Source organism: Moschus berezovskii, chromosome 9 (genome assembly GCF_049115385.1).
Source record: "Moschus berezovskii isolate FMDL1 chromosome 9, NW_MosBer_1.0, whole genome shotgun sequence".
Lineage (NCBI taxonomy): Eukaryota > Metazoa > Chordata > Mammalia > Artiodactyla > Moschidae > Moschus > Moschus berezovskii.
The window spans coordinates 109,235,326-109,252,248 of NC_142468.1; the positions used below are offsets into that span (position 1 = coordinate 109,235,326).

The 16,923-nt window shown below is 40.8% G+C and overlaps 1 protein-coding gene across 2 annotated transcripts in view; it reads right to left on the bottom strand.

Moving 5' to 3' along the window:
- Positions 1-3,572: 3,572 nt before the first annotated feature.
- NREP (neuronal regeneration related protein) overlaps positions 3,573-16,923 on the bottom strand; it is a 32,732-nt gene continuing 19,381 nt past the window's right edge. For both annotated transcript variants that reach the window (XM_088840140.1, XM_088840141.1), the window contains exons 4-5: positions 10,646-10,723; positions 3,573-5,320 (exon numbers count right to left, since the gene is read on the bottom strand). In XM_088840140.1, the coding sequence (XP_088696266.1) occupies positions 5,195-5,320; positions 10,646-10,723 (204 nt within the window). In that variant the 3' untranslated portion in view covers positions 3,573-5,194. The remainder of the gene's footprint in view (positions 5,321-10,645; positions 10,724-16,923) is intronic.

Consider the following 16,923-nt stretch of genomic DNA (forward strand, 5'->3'; position numbering starts at 1 on the left):
CCTATATCTTTTTTAAAATAATGTAGAGAGGACAATTATAAACATAGGCTCATTCTCAGCAGAACAATCTTAGGAAAGAGTCTTACTCTTGCTTCAGTAAGAGTCCAGAGGATCTAGAAATGAGTTTCCTTAAAACTATCTATGAGCATAGATTCCTGGGAAAGACCTTACATGCCCTGAGGTACACATACCGTGGTTTGAAGAGCAGGCATTTTTCAGACCTATATGTAGTCTAACCTGACCCAGTCCAAGGTGATTTAGCCTGGGACTCTCAGTCACTGGGGGAGGGTAACTCAAAAGTTGAGAAGAGGGCCTGGAGCAGCAGAGGGAACTGCAGCAGCCCTGTCTGGGGATCAGTAACAAGAAGCCTTTGTTTCCAGTCTGTCCTTCACAACTATCAAACAAAGAGCTTAGAAGGTCCTCTGACCATTTTGGGGTGAAAATAAGCACATCAGGATCTCTGAAATGAGAAGACTCCTTTTGCAAACTCACGTGCCAGCAGAGTGGGGCAGGGGAGGAAAATGACCAAAGCAGACAGGATATGAGACGATAAGCAGGGTGAGGATGCACGTGTGAGGGGCCCAGCCTCATCAGAAATGCAGGCTGCTACTCAGCTCTCATTTTTCAAGGGAAGCCCCAAACCTGAATTTTCATGTGAAATCTTCCAATTTGTAAGTGGTGGAAATTAAATCAACATTTTTATAAAACACATTTTGTAGGCAAAACAAGTCTGCAGGTCACATCCAGTCCCTGGTTTTTGGTTAGCAATCTCTGCCCAAAGTCCACAGGGTAATATTTTTACCACTAGAGAGAGAACAAACCACAGTCTTTCATCAGAGTTTGGGTCTCCTGCTCTATGGATAGTGTTCCAGTTTCTTAGCTCCACTTCAGCAGTTTATTCAGCTCGGTTCATTCACTCAGTTGCATCTGACTCTTTGGGACCCCATGGACTGCAGCACGCCAGGCTTCCCTGTCCATCACCAACTCCTGGAGATAATTGAAACTCGTCCATCAAGTCAGTGATGCCATCCAACCATCTCACCCTCTGTCGTTCCCTACTTCTCCTGCCTTCATTCTTTCCCAGCATCAGGGTCTTTTCCAATGAGTCAGTTCTTCCCATCAGGTTGGCCAAAGTATTGGAGTTTCAGTTTCAGCATCAGTCCTTCCAATGAATATTCAGGACTGATTTCCTGTAGGATGGACTGGTTGGATCTCCTTGCAGTCCAAGGGACTCTCAAGAGACTTCTCCAACACAACAGTTCAAAAGCATCAATTCTTCGGTTCTCAGCTTTCTTTTTAGCCCAACTCTCACATCCATATATGACCACTGGAAAAACCATAGCTTTATTAACCCTGAACAAGTTGTAGCTGATTTTCACAACATGGATCCTGCAAATTTACGTTGAAATGCATGGTCAATTAGTGTTTCAAGCTTCATAGGGAACAAGGGAGTTGTCATCATCAAACCCAAGCCATTGAGTTGGATGGAACTTTAAACATCATTTATTCTAGCATCCCTGTTTTGATAGCTTCCGATAACATTTTCTAAATATTCCTTTCAGAGTCAATAGCACTTGGGTTAAGAAACAGTATTATAATTCCTGGATGTTCTCCTCTTCTGCCTTCAGTCTCTGGAGATTCAAGGATTGCAAAACTTCTTCAATCAAAGAAATAACTATGAGTTTACTATCAGCTGTTCTCACTTTCAGCCCCCAGCCTACAATTACCATAAGGCTTTAACTTCAGATGGTGCGCTGGTTTTCAAATGTGTCCACAAATTTTTTTATATGCCTCCCTTCAGGAGGTAGAGCTTAATTCCCTCTCCGTGACTGTGAGCTATACTTAGTGACTTGCTTCTAATGAATAGAGTATAATGGATGATGGTGACTTCTGAGAACAGGTCACAGGCATTATGGCTCGCTCCCAGCTCTCTCTTAAATTACTCACTGTGGGGAAAGCCAGAGGTCATGAGCACACTTGAGTGGCCCTGTGGAGAAGCCCCATGCGTGGGAGAACTGAATTCTCCTGCCAACAACCATGTGAGCAAGCCACACTGGGAGCTGATTCTCCAGCCCTGGTTAAGCCTTCAGATAATTGCAGCCTGCTGACCTCTTGACCGCAAACCCAGAAGAAATGCTATGCCATAGCCACTAGCTCAGCTGCTCCTGACCCGTGACCAACGGAATCCAGGAGACAATAAACTTCTGTTGTTTCAAGGTGTCAAGTGTGGTTGTTAAGTTACGTGGCAAAAGATAAACATAGAGGGGCATAAAGCAACCCAGACTACCATCCCCCTGGCCTGGCCTCGTCACGTTTTCTGTTCTGAGTTTAACAAGAGTAAGAAGGCAAGATGTAACCCCTCACAGCTGTGCTAACACAAGTGATGGGACCCTCCTGAGTGAGGAAAATGGTAACATCACAAGATGAAAGGTAATTGTATTTGAAGAGCATTTCTCTTACATTTAGAAGTACTAACCTCCGGTGGGATTATCAAAACAGTCTACCCCCATTTAAAAATTTTCTTCCAAGTTGAGCAAATTCTGATTATCTGGTAGGCAGTTGAGATTTTCTCTGGTAGGCAATTCTGCCCTAAAGCTCCTTTCTCTTAATAAGATTAAACGTTAAGATAAAATAAGAATCTTAACCAAAATCTGAGATATGCATAAATTTCAAAAGCATTTAAATTCCCCAATTTAAAAGTCCCTCCTGACACAAACAGAGGTGTCAAGGACCAAGATTCCCCAGACAGCATCTGATCCCCTTTCTCCAAAGCCTAAACTCCCAGCTTGGGGCAATGCTACCTTTGGCTCCTCTCCTGTCTCTCTCTGGCTCTTAGAGATCTGCTCCTTAGCCCCTGTTCTGGTGAAACCCAAATTACTAAACCCTACCGGTCAATTTAACAACTTGTATTAATATGTAAACCCAACTGAAGTTTCACTGATAATAGATGAGGAGGGACCAGCTGGCATTTCTCATACACAGGGAGAGAATAAATTCCCTGAATCGTTTGGTTTCAGCATCCCAGGACAGCTCCAGAAGGTTCTGGTGATGTTTATCTAATCATTTGCTAGATTATAGGTAGCTGGGTACATGTGAATTCACGACTTAAAAATTCTATCTCAAAATTCTACCCACTTACAAGACTTTTCTTACACATTTATACACTTTTGTGTGTATGTGCAAATATTCCATGAAGAAGCAAGGTTGGGTATCTTTTGGTACCGGTGAAAAACACCACAGAGTAAGTCTTTATGGCAAGGGCAGAAAAGAATGTTTTGAGGTGTGAGGGAGTGCACTGAAAAACAAAAGTACAGAAATAAAAGGGTCTTGGTTTAATTCTCCTTTGTATCCATAGGCAGCTCTACAAATACCCATCTTAATGAGCTCTTGCCTAGGCCCTCATCTCATAAAACCCTCAGAAGGGAAAATGCATGAAAGGCAGAGCTGATTCTCTCTTTTTATATCTGCCTTTGGATCTGCTTTTGGGTCTCTGAGAGCACATGGCTTAACATGAGACAGTGAAAGTATTCAAAAGTCGGCCTTTCCAATGATGAGCCAAGCCATTTACCGTACAGCTTGCATATTTATTGAACAAATACTACTAAAATAGCTAAAATACATTGGGTACTTGTCGTGAGTGCATCAGTAAAGATCACATTGTTACAAAAAGCCTGCATATTCAGCAGTACACAACTGCAACTCTACGTAAATGCCACAGATGCAGAATACTGTTTTCTTGCTATATTTACACAGCGGATATACCTACTCTAACAAAGGAGGTAGGGGATAAATGCACAGGAAACTCAGGCCAATGGGGAGCGAGAAGAGAAGGAAGAAGTGCGGCGCATGCGTCAGTCGATGTGTAACAGTCAGAAGCAGAACAGTTCAGAACAAAGCCTGCCCTGTCAAAGGAAGAGCTAAAGACAGTTATATAAAAATCAAGGTGGGCTTTCAGACTGGCTAACACAACAACATTCCATGAGTAGATGGTATTGTCTGATTGTATTTTTGTTTATCCATTTCATTGGGAGCAAGGACAAAAATGTAAAATCTACACCTTGCTTATCAGGACTGTTGAAAAAGAGTGCTCTGCCTTAAAAAAAAAATTTTTTTTTTTTTTTGATAAAGACATTTTCTTCAACCTAATTTTTGGGAAAGGTGTAACTTTCATGTTCCTACTGAGATACTAATTTTTTGGATTTCCCTCCCCCCCTGAGGGCATTTATAAAAAAAAGTTTGCCCCTTTTCCCCTGAATATTCTTTTAAATGAAAGAACCAAAAGAGACACCTAAAAACGCCTGTCAAATTATTGCTTTTCGTTCACTAAGTTAGGCAGGCGAGGCTACCGAAAGGAAGAGATTTGGTAAGGAAGTTACAGTTTTGTGATTGCTCCCGCTGCAGTGACTGCGTGCCTGGGAGTGCCAGCCCATGAGACAGGAGTCGCCTGCTCTGCGGGGGCACTCGCTCAGTCTACAACGCTGAAGAAGAAAGCCACAGTGAAGACACAAGGAGGACAAGTCAATCCAGTCTAGAGAACGACATTCAGGGAGACAGAGCACCAACACCTTCTTAGAACATGAAAATAAAAAATAACTCCATCAGAGCTACCTCGCCAAGGAGCATGTTGAAAGTCCAAAATAGCACCATTCATCAGTGTCTCAGGTCCTGTGGCAGCATCTCGGTCACTTACCACAAGGAAACAATGAGTTTCAAACTACTTCTATACATCAAAAGAGTACATGGATAAAATATAGAGATATACAGACAATTGATGAACATAAACTACTAGGCTTGTTACATCTAAATGAAAAAAAAAAAAAAAGGGGGACTCTCAGCCTCTGCAAGAAGCAGTCAGGAGCTGTGTGAGTGAAAAGGGAGAAGTGGACCGGTTGTGTGAGAGCAGAGGGAGTTTGAGTTGTGGAAGACATCGTCGTAGCAAACCAGGCCTGAAGGCCCACCTGTAAGGGTTGTAAACGTGGATTCACAGTGTGAAATTCTGAGCGTTTTCACTTGAGTCAGAATGATTAAAAACTGGTTTGATGATACCTATTTGTCCACTGTACAATCTCTAAAGCAAGGCTCAGAGTCCCATAGTTTCTTCTTATACTTGATGATTTACACAGAAAAAAATCCCATATATGATACCATGACCTCATCAATACCCATACACCATATGTAATACAAATGGAGGTGATTAAAAAGAGTGGAGGTAACTGGTTCCTGGGAAGTGGAGTTCATTGCTGCCAAGTGGAGTCAGGGAGGCAGCCCCGATCTCGCCATCCTTCTTGCGGTTCACTTCCTTGGGGACAGGAAGTCTTCCCTGAAGGGCACACAGACACACACAGAAAGAATCACACTGAGTCATGCTTTTAAAACCATTTGAACATTTTTGCTTCTTCCTCCTGACTTTTATCCTTGAACTCCCAACATTTTGCAGAGTTTACATATTAAACACAGTTCACCTGAATGTAAATATTAGGTCTGTGAGGGCATGAAGTCATTAAACACTAGCTGCCTTGGCTGCAGTAGAATCAAGTGCTTCTCTAAGGGCTGAGCCCAGCCACATGGGAGGCAGCGTTCCCCAAAGTCAGGTTTCTAAAGACAGTTTCTGGGATCAAATATGGCCTGACAGAAGACTGGGTGAGAAGTGTTCCTAGGAGTGTTAACGCTTTGTTTTTTTTTTTAAGAGTTGAATGGGTGTGGTGGAAAGGGATAATTGTTTTATAATACCTAGTAAAAATATTTAAAGCATATCACAACTGCAACAAATATAATTTATGAACATTTTATTCTAGAAGCAAGTGGCCCAGGCCCTACAGGCCTTACAGTGAGGACCAAAAGTAGGCACTAAAGACAGGGGAGTGTTTGGGGGGAAAACCATGTGGGCTGGGGGTGGGGAGGCAGCAGCTGCACAAGAGAGGAGACGAGAGGGAAACCAGGGCCAGAGAGTGGGAGACTCAGCTGCTGGGACTGACTGCGGCTCTTCTAGTCTATCCTCACAATCCTGATGAGTGAGGATTTGTGTATTTGACTAGGAGAATCCAAATACACTGTGACTGAGGACCCACTGAGCACCCACAGGGAGGAGAGCCCCACCACAGTCAAACAGCAGGAGGACAGGACAATGAGGCCCATCTGCCCAAGCAATGATACAAAATAAAGGTCTTATAAAACTAGATGCTATGCCCGACTCAGGAATGAGAACAGTGAACATATGACAAGAGTCTCTTTTAGCCTAACCATTAAGTACAGAAATTTTCTTGAAAAAAAAAAAAAAATCCATTATGGTTTTAAAAGATCTGTCGGGATTTTTTTTTGTTGTTTCCTTTTTGTTAAGGCCACATGTTCTAAAAGGATAGTTATAATAAGCCAATTTGACTGGATAAAGGTACTTGGGTTAAAGTGATAATCATGCTTTGTAATCTACAAATTACCATATTTGAATCGTTTTAAGAAACTCAACATTTAAAAAACTAAGAGCATGGCATTTGGTCCCATCACATCATGGCAAATAGATGAGGAAACAATGGAAACAGTGAGAGTCTTTATTTTGGGGGGCTCCAAAATCACTGCAGATGGTGACTGCAGTCATGACATTAAAAGACACTTGCTCTTTGGAAGAAAAGCTATGACCAATCTAGAGACAGCATATTAAAAAGCAGAGACTTTACTTTGCTGACAAAGTTTTGTCTAGTCAAAGCTATGGTTTTTCCAGTAGTCATGTATGGATGTGAGAGTTGGACCATAAAGAAAGCTGAGCACCAAAGAATTGATGCTTTTGAACTGTGGTGTTGGAAAAGACTCTTGAGAGTCCTTTGGATTGCAAGGAGAGCAAACCAGTCAATCCTAAAGGACATCAGTCCTGAATATTTATTGGAAGGACTGATTCTGAAGCTCCAATACTTTGCCACCTGATGAGAAGAACTGACTCATTGGAAAAGACCCTGATGCTGTGAAAGATTGAAGGCAGGAGAAGAAGGCGACAACAAAGGATGAGATGGTTGGATGGTATCACCAACTCAATGAGTTTGAGAAAGCTCCAGGAGTTGGTGATGGACAGGAAAGCCTGGCAAGGTGCAGTCCATGGGGTTGCAAAGGGTCGGACATGACTGAGCGACTGAACTGAACTGAAGAATCAGAAATCAGAGACATCCAAACAGCTTGAAACCAAATTGTTCAGTTCACTCAGCAACCCCAGAGTAAACTAAATTTAACAGATAAATCAGCTTTAAGAAGTTTTATTTACCATACAGAGTTCTCATATTAAACATGTTTTATCTAAATTTTTGTAAAAAAATCTCAGACTTTTAGAGCATGTAACATTTTCAGAATGTATATAAAATCCACTCAGTAAGTACTTTAATGCTCCCGTCTTAGTCTGTGACTTAGAGATTGTTTGATGCTGGGAGGGATTGGGGGCAGGAGGAGAAGGGGAAGACAGAGAATGAGATGGCTGGATTGCATCACGGACTCGATGGACATGAGTTTGGGTGAACTCCGGGAGTTGGTGATGGACAGGGAGGCCTGGTGTGCTGTGATTCATGGGGTTGCGGAGAGTCGGACACGACTGAGCGACTGAACTGAACTGAATTGGTATCATTAAATGCCAAAAGGGCCAACCAGAAAATTAAATTAAAATTTTATTCATCATTTACATGGCCTGAAGGATCCAGAAAAATATCCAAAAGCATTATATCGAGCAATTCCTTTCTTTTGTGAAAATAATTTCAATTTTGAAATTTTGGCATGCACTCCACTATTTAAAAAAGAAATCCATTGAAACCCGATGTCTTTAATGTTTGTTTCTCCTCTCAAATCAACCAGTTAGCATCACAGTTCAGGATATGACAAACAAGTTTTAGACAAATGAAGAATTAGACAATGCTAACTGTCATAGGCCTAGAAAAGGAAATCAAAAGTTCATAACATACTTCACTTAATATCATGGCTGGCCTGAAAACTGCCTACTCCAGACTTACTCCTAAGTGAATATACAGAACATCAGTTAGTCTTTATATGTCTCAGTCTTACACTCTCATATTTCCATGGGAAAAAAAAAACAAAATGGATGGGAACTGGGTGGGAGCTGTGTGGGATATGGGTAATTTGGAAAGAAGTTCTTCCAGGAAAAGAAAATTCAAAGGAGATCATTTCAGATTTGAATTTACCTTTTTTAGTATTTTTTTCTCTCTTTCAAGACCCCCAAATATTCATATGTGTCCTTCCTTCATTATTCACGTTGTGCATGCCTACTATGGACTGAACAGTCTATTAGATTTTAAGGCAAGAGAGACAAAAGCAGTCCCTCCAGCCTGCCCTAAAATTAACATGCTATATGGGAGCCACCCAAGTAACTGGAGGACAGCAAAGCAGTGGTGATAAACCTTGCAGGGAGTTCTGATATGAGACCCCCTAGGGAGCTTCTAGGGAGCTAAAGTTCTGTACATCCTTCCTTTGGAGGCTGGAATTCACTAGATTTCAGTCCCTACCCCCTATTCATTAAAAAAAAAGAGAGACAGAGAGAGAAAGAAAGAAAAAAGATATCTTTGCCCCCACCTTGAAGGAATTTCAAGCTTCTGCAACAAGAGAAGGAGGTATTTCAGAGAGGAAACAGGAAGATGCCTTATTTCCACAAGTTAGACCTTGGAAGAATTTTATACAAAAATTGTCCTATTTTCCTCCATCATCCCTCATATAATGGTCCCGACAGGACTGAGGAACTTGAATAAACCAAAAGGCTGGAGAAGGAGATACAGATACGTGTCCAGGGGCCCCCGGAGACTGTGCTCCTGGGTGGCTCTCCCTGCTGATGACTGTTAGTACATGAGTCCCCCAGTTACTCAATAATGTGTTTTGGGCTAAGTAAGCCAGGATTGTTTTTCTTATGATTATGCAAAGATGTACTTTTCCAGAAGGCAACAGCTAGAAAAAGGACAAATATATTATGCTTAAAATACTATTCATATATTTAGAGAGAAAGAACTCGAAATAACAGAAGACCTGAATTCCAGGATCCACCAGCCCCTGGAATATACCTCAATGCAGACAAGGCCTAGGACTCAGATGGCCTTTCAAGAGGAAAGGGAGGCACTGCTGACCTCACTGAGGAATTCGGCCAGTCTTGCTTGTCTGGATGATGCTACCAGTATCACAGAGAAGAACTCTGGACTCCTGAGTCGGGCAGGAACTAATGAAAGGGCTACACTCCCCCTCTTCCCTTCCGTGATCACATCTCACCCTCAGCTGCTCAGGGAATTATGCCCTGAGGTGGTCCAGCAAAGAAGGTCTAGACAACAGCAACCCTGGTGGTGCAGTGGTGGGGTGTGAATGTGTTTTAAATAAAGCTCCTGTATTTTAGCTCACTTCCACTCCAACACTGCAAGATCAGAAAAAGTCTAGCCCAGGCAGGGACCAAATCATTTAGTTCTCGTACTTTCTTGCCAATGATTTCTACCTTGACCTTCAGAAATTCTCTGAAAGATTAAAAGTGATTTAGGACTGTTTTCTTTCAGTGCAAACTGCCAGTTGACATAATCTCTTTAGCTAATGTCTGCCTGTCAGTAAAAGGTAGGAAATTGCTGAAACCATTAAGGGCAAGTAGGATAGTTTACCAAAGTTGAAATGACAGTAATAGTTGGGGAGTCCTCTCCATTGGTCAATTACACTTAAGAAATTTTTAAATGGAAATTGTATTTTCATTGGTCTCTATTTTTTTTAACTGCAGAATCAATAGGTCAGTGGTAAAAAATACAATCCTCCCTGCTTAAGGTCAAATTGAAATTTACCCTAAAAAGCAAAATTCAAAGGTATCTATAGTAAAAATTGGTAAATGTTTCTGTTGTTGTTGTTTTGAAATGCTGCTGAAATCTAAAATGTAAATTTTACAAATTTTCTTATGGCAGAGAATTGTCACACTGAAAATGTCTCAGCAATGAAAGCATGTTTATAGAAAATACTTTTGGGCCTAAAACTTAGAAGAAAAAATATAGCAGCTTTTTAATATTCTTTCTGTTTTGTTTTATGGGTAATTTTATCAGATAGTCTGGTATTATTACCGAAAAAATTATCATCATCTATAGTTTTAAGAGATATTTTAGTTAGATATATTCATATTTGGATTTATCTACATTGGAATGGAACAAACAAAAAAACCTGTAAAATGTATATCTGACAAATTGGTTCCACTATTCTCAAATGAAAATTTGCTTTGGACTTTGGGCATCAAGAAAGAAAGATAATATGAACTGTAAGAATCACAGGATATAAGGATATTCTTTTTCTTTTTTGTTCTGTTCTGTTCAGTCGCTCAGTCATATCCGACTCTTTGCGACCCCATGGACTGTAGCCTACCAGGCTTCTCCATCCATGGGATTCTCCAGGCAAGAATACTGGAGTGGGTTACCATTTCCTTCTCCAGGGGATCTTCCTGACCCAGGGATCGAACCCAGGTCTTCCGCATTGGAGGCAGACGCGTTAACCTCTGAGCCACCAGTTATTTCCAAGTGGATAATAGGTTATGGATTATGGTATCAGGTTAATGGATTATTATAGTAATGAGTATTAAAATGAGGAATAGCTGTTTTTGTTTCTATACTGGGAAAAAAAAAACAAAACACCTTAACAAAATGTCAGCTGGAGATCTTACCTTAGGAAGCCTTCCCTCCATTTCCTTGTCTGGAAATGGTTCTTGACAGACCCAGACAGAAAGCTCTGGGTAATAAACCTAGAGAGACATAAAAGCATACACATTCAGATTAAAAAGAGGAGCCACTCTGAAACCTCTTGGGATCATCTTAATGAGCTCAATTGTCCTCAGTGGTCACTTATTTCCCAACTGCAACCTAGAAAGCTGGGGAAGCCCATTCTCTCTTTCAGTCAGTGTGCATATTCTACACTCAGGAGAGTTTTAGGTCAGTGTCTTCCAAGACTAAGTTCAAGAGAGCAGAGATATCAATCAGTGTTATCTTTAGCATGCAAAGTGGTAGCGTCATGGCCTGACTGGCTAAGCAAACTAAGGCACAGGGGAGGCCCAATTTTCAAAGCAACCTGTGAACAGTATCCTTGCAGAACTCCATGTTTATGAGAAAAAAGTGTCATGGACTCGCCCAACACTGTTAAGGGTTATCCTGATTCATTTATTAGAAGGCTCAGTGATGCATAAAACATAGGGAGGAGAGGAAGCAGCAGCCTGCCTCCTCCCCAGAGCCACACGTCTGCCCAGCTGCTTGAAAGTATCAAGGGTCTGAGACAGGGACATGGCGAGGGATGGCAGCATGGTCATGAATGATTCAGAGAAGACTAGCTGATGAACGGGGGAGTGGCGCAGGGGTGGAGGAGATGGAGCGATTGAGTCCAACTTAGTAACTCTTTTTTTTCAATACTGAAAAGGGTTATTATCATAAGAAGGTTGCTGGCCAGCTGTTCTCTATCTCTGGTAAAGATAGGAGGAGGGGGATAAGGAAGGACTTTTACAAGTACAGATTTAGGTCAGCTGTAAGGAAGAACTTGGCATAAGAAATGTTAAATTACTGAAAGAATTTAGAGAGGAAAACTGTGAAATCCTCCTTAAGAAATTTAGAAACTGAATCCAATCACCATCTGTCAGGGCTAATTTACATTTGATACAGCCCTTCTTGAAGGGAGGGGAGAAAATTAGATGAGATCCCCTGCAGATCTGATTCTATAAATGCTGTAAATAAGCTTTACATTTAATAAATGACATTAAGAATCTCACTTCATTAATCAGTTATCAAATAGACTTATGTATCTTTTTTTGGTTTGTTTTTGAAAGCACTAAATGTGGTAGCCTAATCATTGGGCTCACTGCAACGATATCAATGTCCCAATGGCAATCCATCTGGTCTGAGGCATGAAATGTGGATGTGCAGGTTCTGTGGGACAGTCTAACAGAAACTATCTTTGCTCAACTCCAGTAGCATTTATGACACATGCCACTGAACAAAGCAATTTTGTGTACATTACCTAATTTATCCTGATTATAAGTTGTGAATAGGTCTTATCATTACAGAGAAAAGGAAACTGCAACTCAGAACGGTCACACAGTGTACAGGATAAAGCTCAAACTCAAGCCAGATTCCCAGTTCTAAAGCGGGAATTCAGTTATTGGCACCTTAAAGATGCCCTCAAATTATTCCAGAAAGCAAACTGCCTACAACCTCTCTTTCAAAATTACACCAGCCCACAGCCACCATACACATTTAGGTCTTAAATATTGGAAAGCTCATCCTGTAAGAACTGGGCTTGTTATCTGACTTTGGACTGGGCCTGCTTTCTGAGCCATGTGGTTCCCCCAATCTCAAACTCCTTCCTCCTGCTCAGCTTTCCCCTCCTCTGCTCAGCTCCTTCTAGTAAAATTCCACCATCTGCCTCATTTGTGACAAACAGCCACCACAACATTCTCTTTAACCAGGAATGGGTGAAGAAAACAAAACTGCAATCTTAGATACAGACGCTTTGCTTTGAGGCTTAAAAGAGAGTCACAGTACACAAAATCCCACTCTGGGAAATTTTAGGAGATCTCAGATTGGGATCCACTATAAGTTCACTTAATATAAACAGATAAAAGATGATGACATCTCTATATTACTGCTTTTAAAGGCATGCTTTAAGTATAATTAAAAACATGACAGGTATTAGCAAGAAAAAATATTTCACTGTAAACCAAAAATATTGATAAAAATACATATATAAGCTTAGTAGGCACATAGATGCAATGAAAAGCAAAATCAACTAAATGTTATATATGTGTTCTGCTTTTCTGTGATATACTATTTTAATAAAATGACACTACATTAGCATTTAACTTCTAGGTCCAAAGCATTAATGCTAAAGCAACCCAGGCTGGATCTGTAGGGAAAAATAGCTTGCCTCTTAGAAATTCTTATACTTAGTCACAATACTTATTATAATTTTTTCTAAGAACTTTCTTTTTTTAAAGAAAAACAGCCAATGATATTTGCCAATGAACTCAGGAACATGAGTATCTGTTATCAACTCATGAGTAAGGAAACTTCCTTCCATACCTCACATTTGCTCTTGTACAGCGTATCAATTTAGCTATAAAGTGACCAAAGGCATTTCTAATTTGGCATTTTGTTTTAGTGTGTGAATCATAAAGTAATCATCGTAGGTGTTAGGAAAGACAAATGTAATTTTGGCTTTGTGATAAATTCATATAGTCTTCAGAGTCAGAATTTTAACCCCAAAATGGCAGAGACAGAAGAATCTCATTTACATTATTAACACCTGCCTGGCTGGTCTCTTAAGAACTCAGAAAATCCCTGGACACAGAAACCTAAAGGGGAATAAACTTTTATTTTTTGGTTTTGGGAAAGGGTGGTAGATTATTAGAAATCCATGCTACCTACATAACAGCTTCATTCTTTCCTATACTTGTGGTGTTTTGAAGACAATAACATGAATGACTGTTTTGAGCATTCTTTGGCATTTCCTTTCTTTGGGATTGGAATGAAAACTGACATTTTCCAGTCTGGTGGCCACTACTGAGTTTTCCAAATTTGCTAGCATATTGAGTGCAGCACTTCCACAGCAATATCTTTTAGGATTTGAAATAGCTCAACTGGAATTCCATCATCTCCACTAGCTTTGTTCATAATGATGCTTCCTAAGGCCCACTTAATTTCACATTCCAGGATGTCTGGTCCTAGGTGAGTGATCACACCATCATGATTATCTAGGTCGAGAAGACCTTTTCTGTATGCTTCTTCTGTGTATTCTTGCCACCTCTTTGTAATATCTTCTACTTCTGTCAGCTCCATACCATTTTTGTTCATTATTGAGCCCATCTTTGCATGAAATGTTCCCTTGGTATCTCTAATTTTCTTGAAGAGATCTCTAGTCTTTCCCATTCTTTTGTTTCCCTCTATTTCTTTGCATTGATTGCTGAGGAAGGCTTTCTTACCTCTTCTTGCTATTCTATGGAACTCTGTATTCAAATGGGTATATCTTTCCTTTTCTCCTTTGCTCTTCGCTTCTTTTCACAGCTATTTGTAAGGCCTCCTCAGACAGCCATTTTGCTTTTTTGCATTTCTTTATCTCAGGAATGGTCTTGATCCCTGTCTCCTGTACAATGTCATGAAACTCTGTCTATAGTTCATCAGGTACTCTATCAAATCTAGTCCCTTAAATCTGTTTCCCACTTCCACAGTATAATCATAAGGGATTTGATTTAGGTCATACCTGAATGGTTTAGTGGTTTTCCCCACTTTCTTCAAGTTTAGTCTGAATTTGGCAATAAGGAGTTCATGATCTGAGCCACAGTCCACTCCCGGTCTTGTTTTTGCTGACTATATATATCTTTCGCTGCAAAAAATATAATCAATCTGATTTTGGTATTGGCCATCTGGTGATGTCCATGTGTAGAGTCTTATCTTCTGTTGTGGGAAGAAGGTGTTTGCTATGACCAGTGCGTTCTCTTGGCAAAGCTCTATTAGCCTTTGCCCTGCCTCATTCTGTGCTCCAAGGCCAAATTTGCCTGTTACTCCAGGTGTTTCTTGACTTCCTACTTTTGCATTTCAGTCTGCTATAATGAAAAGGACATCTTTTTTGGGTGTTAGTTCTAAAAGGTCTTGTAGGTCTTCATAGAACCGTTTGACTTTGGCTTCTTCAGCGTTACTGGTTGGGGCAATAGGCTTGGATTACTGTGATACCGAATAGTTTGCCTTGAAGATGAACAGAGATCATTCTGTCATTTTTGAGATTCCATCCAAGTACTCCATTTTGGACTCTTTTGTTGACCATGATGGCTACTCCATTTTTTCTATAGGATTCCTGCCCACAGTATTAGATATCATGGTCATCTGAGTTAAATTCACCCATTCCAGTCCATTTTAGTTCGCTGATTCCTAGATTTTCGATGTTCACTCTTGCCATCTCCTGTCTGACCACTTCCGATTTGCCTTGATTCATGGACCTAACATTCCAGGTTCCTATGCAATATTGCTCTTTACAGCATTGGACCTTGCTTCTATCACCAATAATTCCAATACTCTATCACCAATATCGTTCCAATTCCAAAGAAAGGAAATGCCAAAGAATGCTCAAACTACCACACAATTGCACTCATCTTACACGCTAGTAAAGTCATGCTCAAAATTCTGCAAGCCAGGCTTCAGCAATTCGTGAACCGTGAACTTCCAGATGCTCAAGCTGGTTTTAGAAAAGGCAGAGGAACCAGAGATCAAATTGCCAACATCTGCTGAATCATCAAAAAAACAAGAGCATTCAAGAAAAACATCTATTTCTGCTTTATTGACTATGCCAAAGCCTTTGACTGTGTGGATCACAATAAACTGTGGAAAATTCTGAAAGAGATGGGAATCCCAGACCACCTGACCTGCCTCTTGAGAAACCTGTATGCAGGTCAGGAAGCAACAGTTAGAACTGGACATGGAACAACAGACTGGTTCTAAATAGGAAAAGGACTACGTCAAGGCTATATATTGTCACCCTACTTATTTAACTTCTATGCAGAGTACATCATGAGGAACGCTGGGCTGGAAGAAGCACAAGCTGGAATCATTGCCGGGAGAAATATCAATAACCTCAGATATGCAGATGACACCACCCTTATGGCAGACAGTGAAAAAGAACTAAAGAGCCTCTTGATGAAAGTGAAAGAGGAGAGTGAAAAAGTTGCTTTAAAGCTCAACATTCAGAAAACAAAGATCATGGCATCTGGTCCCATCACTTCATTGCAAATAGATGGGGAAACAGTGGAAACAGTGGCTGACTTTATTTTGGGTGTCTCAAAATCACTGCAGATGGTGACTGCAGCCAGGAAATTAAAAGACGCTTGCTCCTTGGAAGGAAAGTTATGAGCAACCTAGACAGCATATTAAAAAGCAGAGACATTACTTTGCCAACAAAGGTCCATCTAGTCAAGGCTATGGTTTTTCCAGTACTCATGTATGGATGTGAGAGTTGGACTATAAAGAAAGCTGAGCACTGAAGAACTGATGCTTTTGAACTGTGGTGTTGGAGAAGACTCTTGAGAGTGCCTTGGACTGCAAGGAGATCCAACCATTCCATCCTAAAGGAGATCAGTCCTGAGTGTTCATTGGAAGGACTGATGCTGAAGCTGAAACTCCAATACTTTGACCACTTGATGCGAAGAGCTGACTCACTGGAAAAGACCCTGATGCTGGGAAAGATTGAGGGCAGGAGGAGAAGGGGACGACAGAGGATGAGATGGTTGGACAGCATCACTGACTCAATGGACATGAGTTTGAGTAAACTCTGGGAGTTGGTGATGGACAGCAAGGCCTGGCCTGCTGCGATTCATGGGATTGCAAAGAGTCGGACACGACTGAGTGACTGAACTGAATATGAATGACTTAAGAGAAAAAATATCAATGACAATCATTATCTTTATTATTAAATAACTCAGAATACCTCTGTCCATGCCGGCATTCACCAAGAGTGTGTGAGATACTTGTAGTGTGATGGACAGTTAGACTCTGGATACCACCAGAAGAGAAACAGAGTTCCTATCACCTAAGGGGTCAAATCGAGGGGCAGGGGAGGGAGACAGTGGGGTGATAGACCACCTAAAAGATTGTTTTAAAGATCATTTAAAGATCTAAAAGATCATTTAAATGTGGTATGGGCTGAATTGTTTTCCCCCTAATGCCCATATGTGAAGTCCTGACCCCTAATACTTCAAGTTGTATATAGAGATATTGTATATAAACAGGTAATTAAGTTAAAATAAGGTCATATGGGTGGACCCTAATCCATATGACTGGTGTATTTATAAGAGGAGGAAATTAGCACACACATACACACAGGGAAGACCACGTGAGGACACTTGGAGAAAGATGGCCATCTACAAGCCAAGGAGAGAGGCCTCAGAAGAAACCAACCCTGACTACAGACTTCAAG